Here is a 22,121-nt window from a genome sequence, read left to right on the forward strand (position 1 = left end):
CTACAATTGGATCGAAAAGCAAGCCATTTATTTGATGCTGCTCATTGCTTAAAATGCTAGAGGAGAGCTCAGAAGAGGAAATTGTATCCAGCAGTCATCCTTTAATATTTAGCCAAGTCTGGGCACAAAGCTGAATCTGACCCTCATATGCTGAGCCAGTCTCTGTCCTGAGTCTGAGTGAGGACATCGAATTTTGGCAAACCAAAACAGCAGGACTAATCAGCTGCATATGTATTCCTAAGTAAAATAAGGCTGGGGCACAGGTCCAAGATGATCACCCACACACTTTAACCCTTAAGGGTGTCCCTGAAATGGTTTTCTCCTGTGACAAATTGCACTCTTCTCATGCGATGTTCAAGCATCATTTGATGACGGCACATACTAGCTAATGTTCCTGGTAGGGGCAGGTTTGGTACAGCCACACTCTTTGAGGGGAAAGGGCTTAGATTATGTCATGAGCTGATCTGTGCCTTTTGATATTTGGACCCAAAAAACCAGGTCTTGGACTGATATTTGGTAGGCAAGAGACCTAGCCTTTGTGCACAGATTTATACCCAGAATCATGTATTCTAGAAGTCTTATAATGATTGCCACACACACAAACAGACATTTACCCCTCAGCAAATGTCTGTTTGTGTGTGTGAGCAATATGTACATTTTATTATCCTGTCTCAGTGCACAACAGACCAGACAGTCATCCACTTACTTCTTCTCCTCTCTGAGTTTGCCAGAGCTACCAAAAGCTGTGCTTTTATTTTTGCTATATTACTTGGGGCAGTTTGCAAAGTCATCTCCTTTTTTTTTTTTTTTCCCTGCTTTGCTAATCCGTTGTTTCCCCCTCTTTTCTTCTTCATTTCTCTTTTCTGAGGTCACTTTTATATCTCTTGGTCTCTTCTTTTCAGATACTGCCTGATCCTCGTTGCTCCCATTGCTTCCTTGCTCCTCCTTGTTGCTGTCATGATCTGATTTTCACATTTTCCCATCTGCTATAACAATTTCATACTTTCTCACTTGAAGGAGGCATATCGCCAAACACCCCCTTTGATGCTCAAACTGAAAATGAGGAGAGAAATGATGCACTACAGTCACTGACTGATTCAGGCTCTGTACACAAACCAGCACTTCAAGAGTAGCTGGATAGAAATGGGCTTGAGGGGGAGTGTGGTGTGATATAAGCCGAGGAGGGAGAGAGGCAAACAGGAAGAGTCTAAGACAAACCTGTGAGCAGTCACCGAGCTGTCTGGTGTCTCCCCACCACCACGCCTCATCTTGCTGGCAGGTCTAGAACTGCGACGGGGCTCTCTTGGGGAGCCACTGACCCTGCATCCCTCAGCTGGAGAATAGGATGCGTGGATCCCAGTGAGGGAAGAGAGTACAGTGCTGAAAATTTTGAACTCAAATGAAAGAAGACAAGGCAAATTAATAAAAAAGAAGAGAAAAACGAAAGAGTTAAGAATTAGAAATGTGTTAGGGGAGTAGGATTATTTACCAAAGAGGTGCCTCTCCTTCGGGACGTTTAAAATCTTCTCACATTTAATGATGTTTTTTTCTTTTTAGTTTTCTTTATTTGGGAGAGAAGCTAATATTTCACCTAAATACCTCCTCAGAAGAGGAGCTTGAAAGCTTTCTCCTTCTAGTCTCTAGAGGATATGAGGGAGAGCCTTCCTTTGAATGCGTACTACAGCAGTTCCAGAGATTTATGTAAAACTAAATTGTACCCGGACCCTACTAAAAGCTCATTGTTGGCTACCTCACATGCTGGCCTCTGCTTAGCAAAGTATTTTACCACAATGTGAATAAAAACCTGTCTTTTTTTTTTTTTATATATCTAATACAGGACTTCTCTGCTGAGTGCTAGCTATTTTTTAAAAAAGTGTGTGAAGCAATACGCAAACCTCAAGGCTTTGTATCTCATTAATTTCCTTGTAATAAGCCAGATTCTGGTCCATAATTCCGTTCTAATTGCTGTGGTGTAGAGCCAGTGATTTCAAAGTTGCTACAGTGGGATAATTAAAACAGAATGGAGCATAATCCTCTTATGTATATGCATGCACTGTGTATGTTACATTTAGCTTCTACATTATGTTGTTCTACATCTGTTGTCCAGAAAGTGCCTGTAAATCAAGGTTTTAAATAAGCCCATTTGTGGCATAGCATCTTACTGTTTCATTTTATAGCATGCAGCTATTACTGGTACAGTTGTAATGAAATCAGAACGGCAACAAAAATGCTGAGAGTTTTGAAAGGAAATATTTTCTGAATAGAAAACCAGGTAAGAATGAGCAATAGCTTAAGCTGTAAAATATGTTTCTTTGATGAGTATGACTCTCACTTTCTTCTAGGAGAATGGGTTGGATTACGAAGCCTGTCTTGTTGCTCAGTGTGATGCCTTGGTTGATGCGTTAACACGACAAAAGGCAAAATTGCTCACAAAGGTGACCAAAGAACGTGAGCACAAGCTGAAGGTGAGCACTCCTCTCATCAGCTCAGCACAGCTGCTGATACCTGGTGCAATTTGTCAAGTCCCCAACCCTTTATGTCATGAAATTTCCTAGTGACCAAATCCTAAAGTCTTTTAACAGGTTTCAGTTCAGCAGTTCAGTAGAACTGTGCTTACAAGCTTAAAACAAAGCATGTATTTCAGCATTTTGTTGAATCAAGCCACCAGTTTTTATTTATCTGGTGGTTTTGGGCTATCTTTTGAGAGGCGCTTATCAGTGAAACTTGTGCGTGGTTTGGATTCTGGGTCTTTCTGCCCAAGTAAAATGTGATTTTGATAGCTCTTCAATTCTTCAAATTCAGGCAAACCTCCTCCAGAAATCCATGAGCCACTCAAAAGATATTAAAAAATGCAGTAAAGGGAGGTGGGGAAAAGAAATCTAAAATGGTTGAACAAAATGGCAGTCAAGAAATATTTAAATAGACACATTTCTTGCAATGTTGAACTGCATATGCGATTTTGAGGTGCTATAGTGCCAGTCACATTAAAAGTATGTAAGACAAAAGGAAAAATTGAAGTGAAATATCTAACATAGCAACTAATAAAATCTACTGAGAACAGCATTTAAGTTGTTTAACAAGAACCAACACTTAGGACATGCTACTGAGAGCACAGCAAATCCTGCAGTTTATTGCTGTCACTAGTTGTCCAACAGAACATAGTGCTATTAGGTCTTGTCTACAGCCATGCGGCAGCAGAATCGAGTCCAAAATGAGGAAAAATTAGATGCAGCTTTTTTTATTTCTTAATTCCAGGAATGCTTTCTTAAGCAGAGCAGGATCAAAGGTGAATTGTGAAGATAATGGTAGAGCATAATCTACAAGAAACTCTCATAGTTTGCCTGTGAGATTTTTTTAAAAGCTTAGATTTTAGTGAAAGTGTGATTGGAAATGTGAACACTGCAGATGCAGAAACATGTTCTGTGCTCTTTCTGCCCCAAGCAAGCCTGATCTTAGAGCAGTTAATCTGCTCTGAAAATTGAGATTCCCCGTGCACAACATTTTGCCAAGCTAATTATCGGTATTTACAATACAGAGCAAGTGAGTGAAGCTGATGGAGATAAGGCGATGGCCATATGGCAGCTAAATTAAGCATAGCTTTAACACACTCTTCCATTCTTTGTCTCTTCTGAAATAATTTTATACAATTCACTGCAAGCTGAGACACTCATCAGAACTGTACTGATGCTTGTTTTCCAGGTTGTTTGGGACCAGATAAATCACTGTACACTGAAGCTACGCCAGTCAACAGGGCTTATGGAGTACTGCCTAGAAGTTATCAAAGAAAATGATCCCTCTGGGTTTTTACAGGTATTTTTCTTTCCTATGTCCCGGGGGAAAAAAAAAAAAAAAAAAAAAAGAAAAGGAAAATACATTAAAGTTAAATCTAAAAATGTGTGACTTTGCTATTAGCCTCTTCCACCTTCAAGGCAGGTTCACCTTAACTCCTGATAGTACTGTCTAAAAGCTCAGGGAGTCTGGTGACTGCATGAATGTCCCAGCAAAGAGATGGCTTTAACAGCAGAATAGCTTTCTGCAGAATATTGTTTTATTCTCATCAGAGAAATAAAATACAGAGCTCCATGATCAATTTGGAGAGGTCTGACTCAGCAGAGTAGTACTTCTCCCTCTGTGTTTCTCCCGTTTGCTTTCCTATGTGAGAATCCTTTGAACACCTCCACTGTGAGGAAATCCAGCCTGAAAGGCTTGCATGTAGCTGTGCTTCACTGGGATTGTTGTACCTCAAAGGGCTGCAAGGCCTGTCTTGAAGATGGAGGATCCAGGTAACCCCTTCTTTGCGAAATATGGCCTAGCCGAAAATTGTCTTAGTTGGAGGATATTGTTTCTTAGGTGCAAGCAGTGAAAGTGTCTGTTGATGAGGCAAAACGTAACAGTTTTATTATCCCATAAAGTATTTTTTCTTATTAATGATACTATTTCTTATTAATTATTTTATTTTACCCTATTAGTTTTGTTGCCTTATAAGTTGCCTACATCAAACAAAATGACTGTGCATGGCTGTCAGCTGAACAAGGCACACTTGCACATGTGAATGCCTGAGTGTCAGGGGGCTGTCAGAGCATTCCTGAAAAAACAGGATGAGAATTAGCCAACTTAAACCTATTAGCACTCCAGATTGATTCTTACTGTCATGTCTGGTCTCAAGCAAGAGGGGGGAATGTGTGATGTATATTAATCTCAAGATTACACAGATTTTAGCAGGCTGCTGGTTGGATACTACAGGACAAACAAAACCTTTAGGTCTTACCTACATGCTAGCTAGATACACGCTTTTTTTCATTCCAGCTTACTTTCTCTATAACCTTTGTGGCTTCATTCTTTGCAGTCCCCTTTTATAAAATTAATACTTTTTGTTTTACCTTTTCCTGGTTTATCTAATGATGTTTTCAAGACAACCAGCAAACAATGACACACTGCATTACTTTGAGCAGCTACTGCTGCAGTCAGGACACTGAGACACAGCCAAGGGATTCAGCATCCCAGTAAGTTACTCCAAGTTTGTAGGAGGGCTGTGGGATTCTCCTCCACTCACTGCACAGACTGATTAGTTGTGGATGCACGAACTCAGACAGGAGTGTCTTCCAGTAAGAGTAAAGAGGAAAAGTGTCTGAATTCCTGCAGTAAAGAAAAACTCTCTCTGACATACTCAGAAGAAAATTCTACTCCCTGTAACTTACAGGAATCTCACTGGTGGGGGCTCCAGATATCCAACTGGCAGCTTCGATGAACTCAAGGACAGTTGACTTCAATTATTTACACAGAGCTAGGATTTCACTTCCAGAAGAATTTGTTGTGATCATTTTAGTCTGACTTTTGGTCTAATTGTCTGTGGGCTGAGACAGAGCAAAGCTTTAAAAATGGAATTTGCTTTTGATGTAATGGCAGAAAATCCATACTATTCTTTAAAAATCTATCTGACAATTTAGAACCCCCACTGTGAGTAATATACGCTGTTCTTACCATTTGATATTTTTATTCCTTTAGGTTTCCTCCACTGAATCATCTCTGCTGAATGGAGAGACTCTAACATTTGAGTCTCTCTTTGTGTAACTTCTTTTTAAACAGGAGAGCAAAAGTAGACTGCAGATCAGAGAAAAGAGTACAGAAGTATATGTGGCATTCAAAGGCATGACACAAAACATAATCTTTCCAGGCTTTATAAATGCAGTTCTTACTTTCCTTCCCTAAAATGAGATTTGTTTTGAAAAGACAAGATGAAAGGATGCAACACAAATGGACCTCATCCCAAAACAACCAGATCCCATCTCATCTGCTGTTCTGTCTCATTCCTGTTTCCTTTGTGCTGAATCTCACAGGCATTCTGTCACTTTTAATATGTGCATCTGCCATTTCATTATAAACGTGATACTTTCTTTCAGATTTCGGATGCTTTAATCAAGCGTGTTCAGGTATCTCAGGAACAGTGGGTCAAAGGAGCCTTGGAGCCAAAAGTGTCTGCTGAGTTTGACTTGACTCTGGATAGCGAACCTTTACTGCAGTCAATTCACCAGCTGGATTTTATTCAGATGAAATGTAGGGGTGAGCTTCTATGATTTTCTTTTTTCTGTTTTTCATGCATGTGTTGAAACGGTGCTGGGAGGGGTGAGGACACTGAGGGAGGAAAGAGAACTTGAAATTGCTGGATAGCTTTAAAAGGCGTTCAAAAAAATTCAGATTACTGGGTGTTCCCTGGAAAGACGTGCTCCTCGCACATGTAGTGAGCGAGACATCAGATGAAGTTAAAGATTTGAAAAAATACATTCTTCAGAGTGAGGCTTTGAAGATTATTAACACATGAGCTGCGTGAAACTTCATGCAATTTTGTAGCATTCCTAGGTTTAACAACACACACACATATGCTTGAAAAGGGAAAAAAAAAAACCAACCAGCCTTTGACTTTTGACTTATATCTGAATTGTGCTGTGAAGAGTGTCCAGCTTAACAAAAAAAATCACAAGGAAAAGATTCACAAAAGGAAAGTAGCTCCATGGCTATATTGTTCCATGTTATCAGGTGTCTGAATAATACTGAGGGCATGCTAAAAGGAAATGAGGTTTAAAAAAGTATTTAAAAGCAGAAGCTAATGAACTATAGATGCTATTACCACAAAGAAAAAAAAAAAAAAAAAGGAAAATTACCATCATGAGCTTGTAATGAGGTTTGTTTATATGGAGCAGGATGAGAACTGCATCAGAATTAGACAGATCCATAGAATGGCTGAATTTGAAAGCCACTGTGGTCCCTGGGAATGATGCCATTAGCTTCCCTCAGTGGTGTTTCAAGTCTTAATTATACATGTGGATGGCAGGATACAGGCTGCCAGAAATCAGTGAATGAGTTAAGGACATTCATGTTGTGATGTCTGATGTGCTTTTTTTTTTTTTTTTTTTTTACTCTGAGTAAGCATAAAGGTTTCTGATCAGTTTATGTGTTCTCTCTGGGCCTAATTGTGTGAGACCCAACATGAAGTAATTAGGATGGATACTTTGACAGATAAATATGCGGAGAAACAATGGACAAATAGTTAAAGGCCAGAGTCTGCTCACCAAGAAAGGTTTGCATCTTGACATAAGCAAGCTGTGTAAAAATTACTCAAAAAATATCTGAGAACTGCTTCTTTGAAATGTTGTCAGACATGCAAATGGAGTCAAGAGAGAAAGAATAGCACTGATAAAAATCCTCTGAATACTGTCTTCACTTGTCTTTAAAAATCAATTTATATTTAATGCTGGCCATATTTATTATAATATATGTTTAATACTAAGCTTCCACCTTCCTCCTTTACAAACATATGTAATATTTAGTTAAACTAGTCACATAGGTTGCTAATTAACCACAGGTCATCTGAGGTGAGGGCAACTTCAGTGTCTGGCTTTTGAACATTCATCTGGCCTTGAACTTGAAGACTTACAAGACTTTATTTGAGCCAAATTCAAAAGTACTTTTTGAAAGATTGTGTTGTCTGCTACACTTTCATTTATCATACATATCACAGTGAAGCTCCACTACTGAGCTAGACACTCTCTGAGGAGCAGAGGACAGTACTGCTTCTGCCCAAACCTGTGCAGAGCTTCCAAACACCCTTGGGCTTTGCTCCCCAGAAGCATCTCAGGAAAGGCTTTTGCTCGAGCTCTCTTGGCCTTGACCAGGGATTATCTGTTGAATGTCCCATCAGGTTGGTCACCACAAATAGTATGACCATGTACACACCATGTAAAAATTGTGAAAAGGGTGTTAACCTGGCCACCATTCCTGAAAGCACATAAGGGATGGCATTATTTTCCCTTACGCCTCTGTGTGCCCAAGCAGAACAAACCACTGATTGGTTCCAACCTAACATTCACAGGTACTGAGGATTGTTTAGTATATAGAGGTGTATTTATATTTCTCCATTTGTGACAGGAAGTCTGTTTCCATTTGAACTGATCAGTCTGACACTTTGGCCTTTTGTTTTCCTGAAATTTTACGTCTATGACTTCTCAACCAGCTCTGCATTATCTTAGAATCACAGAATTGTTTGGATTGGAACAGGACATTGAAGGTCACTTAGTTCCAACACTCCTGCCATGTGCAGGGATACTTACCACCAGACCAGGCTACTCAAAGTCCTGTGAACCTGGTCTTGAGCAATGCCAGGGATGGGGCATCTAAAACTTCTCTGGGCAGCCTGTTCCAGTTCCTCACCACCTCAAAGTAAAGGCTTTCTTCCTAATATCTAATCTAAACCTACTCTCTTTTTTTTTAAAGCCATTGTCCCTTGTCCTATCACTACATGCTCCTGTAAAATGTCCATCTCCAGCTCTCTTGTAGGACCCTTTAGGTACTGGAAGACCACAATAAGGTCTTCCTGGAGCCTTCTCCTCTCCAGGCTGAGCAACCCCAATTCTCTCAGTCTGTCTTCATAGAAGAGGTGATCCAGTCCTCTGGTCACCTTCGTGTCCCTCTTCTGGACCCACTCTAACAGTTCTACTTCTTTCTTGTGCTGGGGCCCCAGAGCTGTACGCAGTATTCGAGGTGGGGATCCACGAGAGCAGACTAGAGGGGCAGAATCACCTCCTTCAACCTCCTGGTCACACCTCTTTTGGGCTTCAGCCCAGGATGTGGTTGGCCTTCTGGACTGCCAGTGCACATTGACGGATCAGGTCCAACATCTCATCCTCCAACACTCCCAAGTCCCTCTCCCCAGGGCCGCTCTTGCTCCTTTCTCTGCCCAGCCTGTATTTGTGCCCAGGTTTCCCTCAACGCAGGGGCAGGACCTTGCACTTGGTCTTGCTGAACTTCATGAGATTCATGCAAGCCCACCTCTCAGGCCTGTCCAGGTTCCTCTGAATGGCATCCCTTCCCTCTGGTGCATTGGCCACCCCACATAGCTTGACACTGACAGGGATGTTTAATAGTGCCAATCCCAGTACTGATCCATGAGGAACACCAGTTGTCACTGGTCTCCACTTGGACATTGAGCTGTTGACTGCAACTCTTTGAGTGTGACCATCCAGCCAATTCCTTATCCACAGAGAGGTCTACCCATCAAATCCGTGTCTCTCCAGTTTGAAGACAAGAATGTCGTGCGTGACAGTGTAAAAAGCTTTGGACAACTTCAGGTAGGTAGCATCAGTCACTCTTCCTTCATTCACCACTGCTGTAACCCAGTCATAGAAGACCACTAAGTTTGTCAGGCATGATTTGTCCTTCTTCAAATGCATAATTTGCAACTGCTCACACGTCATAGTCTTGCATTTCAGGAGTGAGCATCCAGACTTACTGGGAATATCACTTCTGACTGTGAGGAGAACCTATGATTGCAGGGTGATGTTTTGCTATTTACCACCACGAGAACTTGCATATTTCTGAAACCTCCAGTTTCACAAAGAAAAAATATACGTCTCTCTTCACATCTACTCCTCTTTCTTCAATTCTACCTACCCCAGCACACCAAGAAGTCATCAATATTTGCCAAATGTTGGTGTTGGGGTGAGTGTTAAAAAATCACTGCAGTGGTAGATCTGAGAAGAGTAGATGCATTAAAGATGTCAGATATAATCTGTAAAGGAAGTTTTGGGGAGATCTAGGGGAATAGGGCCAGTGTGGCTATTCTAACTGAAACTTGTTTTGCTCCAAAAGCTTTGCAATATAAGGCCTATACTACTGTTATCAATGCTTAGTGCATGACTGAATTTCTATATTTTTTTTTCAAACTCTAGCCTCATTCAACCTCAGTGAGCTTGCATGGGTCATTTAGAGTGAAAGCATGCTTGTAAGTAAACATTGATTCACTGTGGTAGACAAAGAAGAATGAAAATGAGAACAAATCACATTACATTTGCTTTGATGACATGTTCATGTACCTTACCAGTGGACTCTCTATAAGCACATATCTAAAGCTCATCTCAAAAGATAAAAATCAGAAAGAAAAAGCAATTTGGTAACAAATGAAATGTGCAGAGATGTGATAGGTGCGGAAGTAATGCTTAAGCAATCATGTTGACCAAAGGGTTTCACTGATAACCCTCTGGCAAGAGTCCCACTCTTCCCAGGCCAGCTGGCCTGCTGAGACACACACACAGCTCTAGTAATTGCTGGCCTTTTGAGCTTTCCCAGATCCTTTTCACTGTCCATGTTTTCTTCTCTCTATTACTTTTACTGAGTGCCTTGGCACAAATTTCCTGTCTTCTGATGACTGGCTTAATGTGTACATCACATTTCCTCAATTAAAGCTATGGGAACAGGCAACTACATCTTCCAGGTTTGTTTTGTTCACACAGCTGAACTGTCATGCAGTCATGGTTTGTGGTGAAACAGAGACTAGGTGCAAAATAGGAAAATACATAGCTACTCTCTACTTTTCTGTACCATCTCTGAATATTCATTCATATGCCCCTTCTCCTTGTCAAGAGTGATTCCTTCCCTCTTCTGCGGACCTGTCCATGAAGACTGCCCAGACACATCACATGCCACAGATCTCTGCTTCTCCAGCCATGAGCTATACAGCTGGTAATTAAAGGGCAACTGTTTCATTGTAGGCTTTGCCCTTGGTTCTTTCTGCTCTGTGTCATGGACTCAGGTGTCTGACTGGTTTTTTTCCTTCTCTTTTGATAACAGTTTGTAGGGCACTTGCTACAGCAGTGACTCAGGTTATTCCAGGGCTGCAGTTTTGGAGAAGATCCAAGTTTTCATGTTTCTGAGGGTCCTGTTCTTCAGTTGCATTTAGTACTTTAAAAATTAATGTGGGAAAGTGGAGGGCATCACTGCACCACTTGCTTGTCAAGAAGACAACAGACAACACCTTAGAGCAGCCCTGTTGTACCCTGTGAGAGAACTACCTTCATCAGCTGTGAGATACATTGAACAATGTGTTTTGGGGCCTGCTGAGTTGACGTGTGACATCAGTGTCACATTTTTTATCTAAGAGTGACCTGTATGAACACTTTAAAAATAGAAGGACATTGTTCAGACTCATTAGTAGGTCTTGCTGTGCCAATGCAGTATCATTTCTCCCTTTATATTTCTAATCTTTTCCTTCAAAAAGTCTCTAGAGGACTTAAAGTTGAGCAAGAAGTGGGACAGCACTGTAATTTAACATCTGAGTCTTTTTTTTCTGGCACTTAGCCTATATTTTTCTCTTAGTCCTATCCCATTGCTCTTCCCTGTATATACCAGTGTCCCAATTATGCAACTCACTTTGCACTTTCCTATCACTTTTACAAGTGTTCATCTTTTCTCCTCCCAAGGGTAATCTGAGATCAAGGCAAATCTCTGCCCATCTGCATGCAGTGAAGGAGGACAAGCACAGCAAACATCATCCAGCAAAGCTGCACAGCTCCTTGGCAGGAACATCTTACCTCTCCTTTAGGAGAGCTGTGCAGTTCAGGCCACTGGCTGGCTCAAAAAGAGTAGGAGGCTGATATGAATTACTCACAAAAACTTGAATGTCCAGCAACATGGTAAAAGAGACAAGGAACTTCCCCACAGTATGTGTAACTCTCACACAGGGCCAAATTCATGCTTCCACTGGGAAGTGGGAACAAGAGCACTTCACAGGATGAAAGCATATTCTATTCCTAGACAGAATTACTGATTCTGTAATTAAAAGGGACTCATAAAAGAGTTACCCTCTCCCAAAAATTCTGCTCTTTTTTTTTTCCCCCCCAGCATTGTACATTACATAAAGAGTCCCTGGAAGCCTCCCATCAGTGTTCCTAGGAGTTTTTTTCCAGGGTTGGAAAGGTTAGTGGTTTATTTAGAGGTGAGGTGGCATTGTGTATTTTGCATCTTATAGACTTCAGGAATTAGGTTTTCATCCAGTTTCCCCAGGAGGAGTCGTAGAAATGGGGAGGACCTGGCGAATGTCTCTTGAGGGGGTTAACTGGTTAGCAAAAGTGACAGGGGTAAGGATGGCTGACATAGCCCTATCTTCTCCCAGGCTTATCAGTCACAAGGAATACAAGGGCTAACAATCATAGAAAAACTCTAAAGCTGAAATGGTTCTCTTAAAAAATCCCATTATCTCTGAACTGCTCATTTTCAGTTTTTTTCCTCTTGTAATGTCACATCTCTGTTACTTCTCCAGACACAGTGTCTCCTAGACGAGAGTCTGAACTTCCCATGTGAGAAAACAAGCAGGTTTTTATTTATTATACCCTCTGATTCACCCTCAAGTATCAAGGAATAGGAATAAGGCTTTCTTTTCACAGAAAAACCTTCAAGAGCTAATTTATAAAGCTTTTTTTGTTTCATTCTTCCAGGCTGGCAACCATCTATATTCACTGTGGTGATGGATGATGCCAGCAGAAAGCCATGGTATCTTCTGCACTGTTTATCACAAGTCTAATGTTGACTTTCGTGTCACTTCCAAAGTGGGGGTGAAGCCTTAGCCCCGTCACAACAGCATCATCCATTTTCCCACAGTCTGTTTGGTACACAAAATGTGAACAGTCCTCTTTAATCCAGAGATGTAAAATAGGATGAAAGGAACAACACAAGGGCTCAGGTCTTATGCAGACAGAGGGGGGAAAATAATCAAGAGGGTCAAAGAAGAGTAGATAAAAGAAGAGCAAGCTGATATTGCTAAGAACTAAGTCTATGAATGCTCATACCACTCAGTTCCTTGTAAGATATGATTGAGCTCTGCAGAAATGATATTCAGTGGTGAAATTCAGTCTTGGGCAGAGGACCAGACAGGGTCTGTGCATTGCTTGCATCCTGCTTAACCTGTATGATCTCAGGAGTGCAAAAGATACATGCCTGGTCTATCCAGAAGACTAAATTTTCACTTCATAATTTTCAGCAAAGAGCTAACAGTGAGAGTTTAGCTGTGTTTAGGAGAGGTGGGAGAGAGACCTCTTTCCCACAGAGGCACAGCTGAATGTTTTACTCTGTTTATTTTTGGTTTTAAGATGTTGATCTGGTCAACAGTCTCTTGATGTTTCTCCTGAGCAAGTCAATAAAAACACATGTTGGTAGATAACTTCACATGCCTAATTTCCAAGAGGCGTCTCCTGTGGTACAGGAGTTCTTTTTGCTCACTAAACCAAGGGATTTGGCTAAAAAATTTGCAATTGGAACAGTTTTCTTTAACAGTTTCTTTCAAGTATGGCTGCCATAAAGATGACATATCCAAGGTGGTTTTAATGAAAAGCTGGGGGGAATGGGGGTGGTGCATTAGATTAGATTTCAAAAATTAGATTAGGTTTTTAAAAAAGCCCAACAATTAAAATGATGAATTATCATCCTACTGTTGTTGAGTTCAGGCTCTGTCTTGCTGCCGTGCTGGGAGGAAGGGCTGATCTGCTGGTTCATAATCCAATTCTTTGCTAACGTGCTGAACTTCCTGGCAGGACTGCATCTCCGAGCTGCCCTATGGCCTAAGAAACTCCCTGTCCCTCCTTTTGGGGACAGCGGCTGCTCTAGTGTGAGAAAAAACCCTTCCAGACAGTGACTCCTTGGAAGGAAGCCAAGCATGAGGTCCCCACACTGCAGTTCTTATGAGGCACCAGAAGCAAGTCCAGATACGTTTCTGTTTACATATTTCAGCCAAATTATTTGTCTAACTGTGTAACAACAGCTTGTTATATGATTTTTACTGCCTTTTGTTTCAAGAAAGGGAATGGACTCTACTCCTAACAAATACTGGCTCCCCCGTGAGGGGAGGGAAGTGAACCATTGCCATACTGCTCATGGCACAGACTAATGGGGTAGGGCAGAGTTACACTAATCTGTACCCAGTTCCTGTTTCAGTGCCACCCGTCCCATTACTGCAGCTGGAGAAGTGTTGCACCAGAAACAACAGTGTGACATTGGCCTGGAGGATGCCACCTTTGAGCCACAACCCAGTGGAGGGTTATATCTTGGAACTTGATGATGGAGATGGTGGCCAATTCCGAGTGAGAATTTCATTCAGCATTTATTTGTGTTTCTTTGTATGTGAGTTTCCTCTGGATATGGATTTGTTTCTGTCTGAGGGTGGGGAGAGGGGTTAGGTAAGATACAAGCTGTTGAAACATCCCTGCTTCCATTATGTTGATGTAGAAAGCAGTGCAGATGCTGCTTACTAGAAGGACCGCTGGCTTAGGTAGGAAACTTGGTTGAGTTTATTCTCAAGCCTCTTGTAAAGTGGCCCTTGAGGTATCCTTGGAGTGTACCAAAGCAGAAAATCCCATACCAGCCTGCAGGAGTTGGAAGTGGTTCATGTACACAACACAGATTTCTTTGAAGCCCATACTCTCATCTGCCCATAGCACCCCATTTCAACTGCTGACATTCTTGCTCCAGAAATGCAACTCAGTTTTTCTTGATTTTCTGAGTGAAAATAAAATCCTGCATAAAAATACAGGATTTGAAAAACTTTTTCCTTGGAGTGGATGAGACCAGGCTGGTGAAAGCTTTCCACAGACAAACTGTGATGGAGTTGGTAAGTATGGAAAGGCATCCCAAGTGCTGCTCTTAAAGCCCCTGAGGGTGAATGTCACAACTAAGTGCTCCTGGTTGCTGGTGCAGAGTACTTATAAGCTCCCATCCTTTCCTAACGCATCTTAATAAACAGATTATGGAAGTAATTCAATCAGCTTTCTGCCAGCCATGTCTTGCTAGAAGCTGTGGCGCTTCCTTGTCAGACAGGCTTCAGGCTCCTGTTGCTCCAGGACCAGGCTGGCCCAGTGCTTTCCCCAGGGACTAGTGCCTTGAAAGCATTTGGAAATTGTTGTGGGGTACAGCTGTTCTCTTCACAAATGGGGAATTTTGCCAAAAACATGCAATGACATTCCTTTGGGAGCTGCAAACTGGCTTCTCACTGGAAACCTAAAGATTTCTCAAGCTGAAAATGTCCTGGCATGGTTCCACCTAAGGAACTGCCTCCCTGTGCCAAACCACTACACTCACACCCAGTAAAGGTACCTGATTTGGGGTAAAAATACTGGCAAGGCATTTTGAAGACTGCACTGTAAGGTGTCCTCAGTTCCTTGGTCCAAGTAACATTTTACAGGGGTTTGGTCTCCATTACTGAGAGTGTGAAAAGGTACTTTTGTGAATGGCTGCTGGGAGCTATCAATATAGTTAATATTAGTAGACAAGAGTGTTGTCAGTGTGCAATGAATGAAGAGTTAGGAACAAGGTGTTAGAATTCCAGTGTCTTGGATAAACATTTTCAAATAGTATTCACATCTAAATTAATACTTGTGAATAACAAGATTTCAGATTGGTGTGTACCCAAGCTCATTTGTGTGGGTGGGTTTTGTAACTGCCAAAGGTTTTAGTGCTGTTGGCATTACCATGTCAAGATTTTGGATTGAAAAAGTTACAAACCCATCTCAATCCTTAAAAATACAGGGTGATAATTTCTGAGGGGGATGCTCTGCTTGCTGTGGTAGAAACATCCTCAGTTTTACCCATTAAAAGGCAGGCTTCTCAGCAATGTCATTTCCACAAGAGTTTGCTAAACCTTTTCATGAAGAATTATATACCTGAAAGCACTTTCACTGACCAATGTTTATCAGTATTTGGTGGGTGGATTTAAATAACAGTTTTTGTCTCCCATTGTAGCAGAGTCTGAATAAACTGAAACAGCGAACAGTGGTAAAAATGAAGCAGATTAGAAAATTTGAGAGTTTTCCTACAAATACAACTTTTTTGCACAGATAACATATCTTATGACATGGAGATAAACTATGTTATTTTACTAAAACTCTTCTTTGTCTCCGTGAAATATCACCAGCTAACTCAGGACCCAAGAGATTTTGTTGTTTGTAGCAGCCACCTTGGCAGCAAAGTGGCCAGAGACATGGCCTGCTGTAAGTTTAAGTAATTCCTTTCCTATTCATCACATAGTTAATTCACTTTAGGTTCATATCAAAGAGCCCTAATCATCACAACTACTCCTAGGAATGTACTTAAGTTCTTAACTGAACTGGAGCCTGAGTGACCTGCTTGGTGACAGGCTTAAGCACTTCAGGGCCTTTGCCACCATAAACCTATAGATTTCAGAGTCAGAGAAACCAGAGGGGGAAAGGAATAGTATCTTTTAACCAGCTGCCAAGACACGATTTTTTTTGCTTTTCTGTCAATTTCTATTCAGTTTTCAAAAAACCACAAGGTTTCTAGGCTTCTTTCAGTTCATAATAGCCTGTATAATCTGACTGATCCTCTTCATTGGTCTGCCTAGGTGTTCCTCCTCCTGAAATATTTCACATTACACAAGTACTTGATGTTTCATAAATCTTTGCAGACTTTTTTGATGTCTCTGTTGTTTAGTTACTGTTTCATCATGTGATGCATGTGATCCTAATTTTTAGGAGATCATTTTCTTCTGACTCTATGTTTTAAGGTTTCAAAGTTACATTTTAACTCAGGCATGAGGCAATCTTTCCAACAGAATAAAATTGCACTTACTTGGCTTTTTTATTTTTATATGCCCCCCTCTTTCTGTCTTACATAAATATAATAATGGCCACAGTGTGTCAGACACTGGGATGGTAGTGGTTTGGAGCTGATGTTTAGGAAAAGAGGATAAAAATCAAGATTTGCCTGTTGCCCTTTATTGCATTACCCTTCCAGCTTTGTTTTCACTTTAGTGTCTCCACTAACAATCCTTGATGTCTCCACTGCTGTGACTGCCTGTGATATAACAGTATAATTGCCACATCTTGGGAAAAAATGAGAAGCTGTTCACTTTTGGCTTGTATTTATTGAAGTCTTAACATGTGACCATGAGGCACAGAGAAACAGTTACACCATGTCCCTCTTTCTCTCTCTCCTTTTTTTCTTTTTTTCTTTTTTTTGAATGTTTAGGAAGTATATGTCGGCAAGGAGACTCTCTGCACCATTGATGGCCTTCATTTCAACAGCACCTATAATGCAAGAGTCAAAGCTTTCAACTCCTCAGGAGTTGGTCCTTACAGCAAGACAGTTATTTTACAGACATCAGACGGTGAGTTGGGATTTTTGCCAGTTTCTAAGGGAAAAGCTGCAAGTCTAAGTGGCAGGACACTTGCATCTCTTTACACCCACTAATGTATTTGACACTTAGGGCATGGAGGTTTTGGATCATCTGAGAGAAGAGGCGAGGAACTGAGTGTGCACAGGGATTGAGCTCTCTTCCTAGCACTTGTGGTGATTTTCCATTATCAGTAACACTTCAGGTTTCAAATCTTGTGACTTTAATTGGCTGAAAAAGTCTAGGAATTAAGTAAGATATTTGCCTGCTTTAGCATACAGAAGTAGTTATGTAACTTGTGATACTTTTTGTTCTACTTGTCTCCCCTTCTCCATATATCTTTGGGATTTGCCTTTTTCTTCACTACTGCTTCAATTTCCCAGCAAGGTTTGATAATACAGAGATGGGAATTCATGCTTGTTCCCCCGTAATTATACTTGACATCCATACGGACATTACAGGAAGTTCATCTTCATTAATGATACTGTAATGAATCAAGAAGTGCATGCTATTACCACTTCCACTTTTATGCTGTGTTGCCAAAATAGGCCAGTGTAAAATATTTATACTTTAAGAGCTTTTTCTTTTTTTTTCTTAGCTTTTTTTAAAAAAGAACTTCACTTTGATAAACTAGTGAAGTCAGTCCTAACCAGCACAGGCACAGTGGATCTCTATTTCCATTAAAGGTGAGATTGAGCTAATTCACCTATGTGAGTAGTTTCCACATCATGAAGAAGCTTTTGTGTCCTCAGTGACTTTCTTGTTACTGCATGTGAACAGAAAGTCACTGCCCTTAACTTCAGGGGAACAAGCATAGGTAATATAAGGCACTTCTGAGCTGAAGAACAGCTGAAGAACAGCTCAGAGCAATCCTGTGTAGCTGCCTACAGTAATAAGGAAAGATTGCCTTTACTACCTCGAAGTGCAGTGGAGTTTTTAGGAAACTCTCACCCTTGTAATTGAAGTAAAGGAGTCAACACATGGACACAATCCCTCCTAATATAATCCTGCCTTTCCTTTTGCCTTTCCACAGTGGCGTGGTTCACCTTTGACCCCTCCTCAGCTCACAGAGACATAGTTCTGTCGAACGATAACCAGACTGCCACCTGCAACAGCTACGATGACCGGGTTGTTCTTGGCACAGCAGCCTTCTCCAAGGGCGTACATTACTGGGAACTGCATGTGGACCGGTATGACAACCATCCAGATCCAGCTTTTGGCATCGCCAGGATTAATGTTGTCAAGGACATGATGCTGGGCAAGGATGACAAGGCATGGGCCATGTACGTTGACAACAACCGCAGCTGGTTCATGCACTGCAATTCTCACACCAATCGGTAAGTGCTGCTTGCAAAGTTTTCTCATTACTGCGTTTCTCAATTTCCTGCTGTGCATCAGAGACAGGTGTCGCAGCAAGCCATTTAGTTCGAATACTGGCTAAATGTAGTTATTTTATTACTTCTTAAAATCACTAGTGACAGTGATTGCACCTTAACAATCTGGGTTGGTGTTTGTTGTCCTCACTGTTAGCATTTTTTTCCTCAGGTCTAGCTTTAATCCTCCCTGCTGTGATTTAATCCCATTACTGTGTGTCCCATCCACATCAGCAGGCAGGAGCACAGCACAATGGTATATAGGACTTGACTCTCACTGCTGGAGGAGCACAGGGAGAAAGGTGGTTGATTGCCTTCCTTAGGAGGAATCCTGGCTGTGAGTTTGCACAACAATTAGGCAAAGCACTGGTGATCACCTATTCCAAAGGCAGGTGGTTATTTCTAGTTCTGAAAGCTGATTAAAGGTAATGCTGTAGGTCACACGTAGGCAGATCTGGACACAAGGGACTCTCTGAGAGTGAGGCCTAAGTGACAGCTTTTGTTCAATGGAGCCATTGTACCGAAGATCTTTGAGAAACATCTCAACTAGTACAAGCAACTTGGACAAAGGAGGATTTCAGAAAGCCCCTAAAGCACTGTTAACTCTTTCTTCCACCTCGCAGAGGCTCTGTGTTGCTCTGTGCAACAGAGCAGTGGGGAGACATGTCCTAGCTGAAGCTATCTCCAGGGACTGATCACATAGAGAAAAGGATTGTCAGCACAGATCCTCTGTTGCACTGACATGGTTGCCTGACTTTCAGTGCTTAGGACAGTTACTTCTGCCTAGTGCTGGCTTTGTTTCATCGAAGTGATGCCAGACAGTGTAGGGGCAACATGGCCAACTTTGTGTGAAGCTCCTGAGGTATCCACCAGAGCAGAACTCCATTGCCCTCTCTCTGTGTCCCATGAGAGGGGAGGCCTTAGCTGAAGGTCAGCTGAGTACTACAATAACTGAGATCCTTGAGAAGATCTTCTCTGAAGAGAAATGGAAAATAGAGTATTTGTATACGTAATGTGTCACAATGGGAGATTGATTTATGAATAAAGTGGCTGACCAAGGATACGTAGCAGGTCTGTGGCAGAGTAGGAATCAATTTCGGTTCAGTTTTCTACTGACTGTCTCAGAAGGTCTTCCACACTCATTATCTCAAGTCTTGTTTCTGTTACACCAGATGATGAAAAGAAGATTTTGCAGTGATTTTTAAAACACTCAAATGCAGGTATCTCCTTAAAGGGATAAGTTCATGTCAACGTGCACTGTATCCTAAGGTTGGTTGTAATGTTTTCTGTTGAAGTCATTTATACTCTGCAGCATATCTGTATTTTAGGTAAATATACTGCAATTGCTGGGGATTTTTGTTTGAAATATGGTTTGATTTTGCAGTTCATTACAGACAGGAGGAAGAATCTTTTAGCTAGATCAAAAGCCATCTGAAGTCAATTGGGTTGTTTTCCGTGACTCTAAAGACCTTAGATCAAGTCCTATGACAAAATAGAGTAAAATAACATCAGTAAGACAAAATAGAATAAAATAACATCAGTATAACAAATATATCAAAAAGTTCTCTGTCCCTTTAACATCTTGATTCGATTTAGGGCGGAAGTAATGTTAAGCTGTATTAATTTTAATGCTCTATGGAACAGCTTATGATTTCTGGAAAAAAGCTGGCAACCATTCTATGTTCTACTGTCCCAGAAACCTATTTTATAGATTTGGTCCTCAACATGCTCCTCCCGGCAAGCAACACGCAACCTAAGCAAAAGCTTTTTTTCTAGGAAGCGCAAACAATGGAAACACTTATGATTTCCAATCATCCTGCTTAATCATGAGAACAAATTGCTTTCTGTTGATGATACTTTCCCAGTTTTTACCTGAAAAAACACAAAAGCACATCCAAGGCATGGATAGACCCATGGAATATCAAGTGAAGTACACTCGCAAAGGGCATGTAGTCTTATGAAATCATATGCGCTTCAATGAAATTAGGTCTAGGCATTATATTTTTAACTGTGACAGTCAACTAGGTCAGTTTTTTAACTCATTAGCTCTAATAGTCTTGTGGAAAGTGTTATTGCTGCCTAGTTGTTTTTCCCCACTGGACACAAGTGCATGACAGCTCTGTATCATAGTCCAAAGGAAATTAATTGCCAACTTTTAACCTCTTGGATGTTAGTGTGATGAAAGTTACACCTTAGTAATAGTTTTGTGCTTCCTAAGCTTCACGAGAATAAATTAGGGCAATAAATAAACTACCATCTTCGAGGATAACCTAAGGTAGAGCTTGAAAGACTGATTCATGCAACACGTCACATTTAGAGGACTTTTCTGTTCATTTCACTCACAGCATGCAAAATTGGGTCTCTTTACACCCTTAAAAACTAGCATGACTTCTGTAATGCTGGAAGAGGCATGAACAGAAGACTCTAATGTTAACAAAAAGCATTACAATAGGTCTACTATAGACCTCCTAGCCAGGATGATGACACTGATGAATTATTCTTTGAGAAACTAAGAGACACTTCCAAGTCAACTGCCCTTGTCCTTATGGGGGACTTCAACTTGCCAGAAATTAACTGAGAGCATCACACTGCTGCTGCAACATGGGCCATAAGATTCCTAAAAGACTTGGATGACAGCTTTAAGGAACAGGTCCTAGGGGAGCCAACTTGGAAAGATGACCTCCTTGATCTGCTGTTTATCAACAGAGGGGATCTTGTGAGCGAAGTGGAGATTGGTGGCTGTCTTCGCCACAGCAACTACAAAGTGGTCAAGTTTAGAATCTCTGTTGACAAAAGGAAAAGTGCCAGAAAAACCTCAGCTCCAGGCATGAGGAGAGCAGACTTCAGGCTGCTCAAGAAATCAGTAAGTAAGGTCCCCTGGGAAAATGTTTTTGCAGGTGCTGGGGTCCATCAGTGCTGGTCGCTTCTTAAATATCACCTCCTAAGGGCACAGGAGGAGGCAATTCCCAAATGTCAGAAGTCAAGCAGGTGAGGCAGAAGGCTGGCTTGCCTAAGCAGGGATCTTCTCTTGGAGATAAGGCAAAAAAGTGAGGTGTATGCACAGTGGGAGCAAGGTCAAGTGACATGGGAAGAATTCAGAGATGCTGCTTATTGTTGCAGGGAGAAAATTTGTGCGGCCAAAGCTCAGCTGGAGTTGAAGCTGCCAGAAATGTGGGGAACAACAAAAAGAGATTTTTCAAATACATTAGTGCAACAGGTAGTATAGAAATATCACTGGCTTGTTACAGGAAGAGGATGGTCACTTCACAAACAGGGACAGAGACAAGGCACAGATATTTAATGCTTTCTTTGCCTCTGTCTTCAACACTGATGACAGACCAAGGGGGTCTCAGTGACCTGAGCTAGAGCATCATGGCTATGAGAATTGTCAGCTCCCAGTCAATCCTGAAATTGTGCAGGATCTGCTGCTCAAACTGGATCCCTACAAATCTATGGGGCCTGATGGGATTCATCCCAGAATCCTCAAAGAGATGACTGATGTCATTGCAAAACCTCTCTCAATGACTTTTGAGTGGTCTTGGGAATCTAGAAAGGTTCCAGCTGACTGGAAGCTGGTGAACATTGTCCCGATTTTCAAGAAAGGCAAGAAGGAGGACCATGGAAACTACAGGCCTGTCAGTCTCACTTTAGTGCCTGGTAAAGTTATGGAGAAGATTATTCTGGGAGGTATTGAAGAACTCCTGAAAGACAATGCCAGCACAGCTCCATGAGATGAAAGACCGGCTTATCAAACATGATTTCCTTTTATGACAAGGAAACCCACCTGTCTGATCAAGGGAAAC

General features: G+C 41.4%; 1 protein-coding gene across 3 annotated transcripts in view; it reads left to right on the forward strand.

Moving 5' to 3' along the window:
• Nucleotides 1-22,121, forward strand: part of TRIM67 (tripartite motif containing 67) — a 44,528-nt gene that overhangs the window by 10,354 nt on the left and 12,053 nt on the right. Inside the window, exons 3-8 of one of the 3 annotated variants that reach the window (XM_027897846.1) lie at nucleotides 2,343-2,465; nucleotides 3,700-3,810; nucleotides 5,901-6,060; nucleotides 13,756-13,901; nucleotides 16,801-16,939; nucleotides 17,979-18,282. In XM_027897846.1, coding sequence (XP_027753647.1) covers nucleotides 2,343-2,465; nucleotides 3,700-3,810; nucleotides 5,901-6,060; nucleotides 13,756-13,901; nucleotides 16,801-16,939; nucleotides 17,979-18,282 — 983 coding nt within the window. Of the gene's footprint in view, nucleotides 1-2,342; nucleotides 2,466-3,699; nucleotides 3,811-5,900; nucleotides 6,061-13,743; nucleotides 13,902-16,800; nucleotides 16,940-17,978; nucleotides 18,283-22,121 lie in introns of all 3 variants that reach the window. The other 2 variants (XM_027897845.1, XM_027897847.1) reach the window with 2 other exon arrangements.

The sequence above is a fragment of the Empidonax traillii genome, unplaced genomic scaffold (genome assembly GCF_003031625.1).
Source record: "Empidonax traillii isolate 1590-97213 ecotype Southwest subspecies unplaced genomic scaffold, ASM303162v1 scaffold563:size410408, whole genome shotgun sequence".
Taxonomy (NCBI): Eukaryota; Metazoa; Chordata; class Aves; order Passeriformes; family Tyrannidae; genus Empidonax; species Empidonax traillii.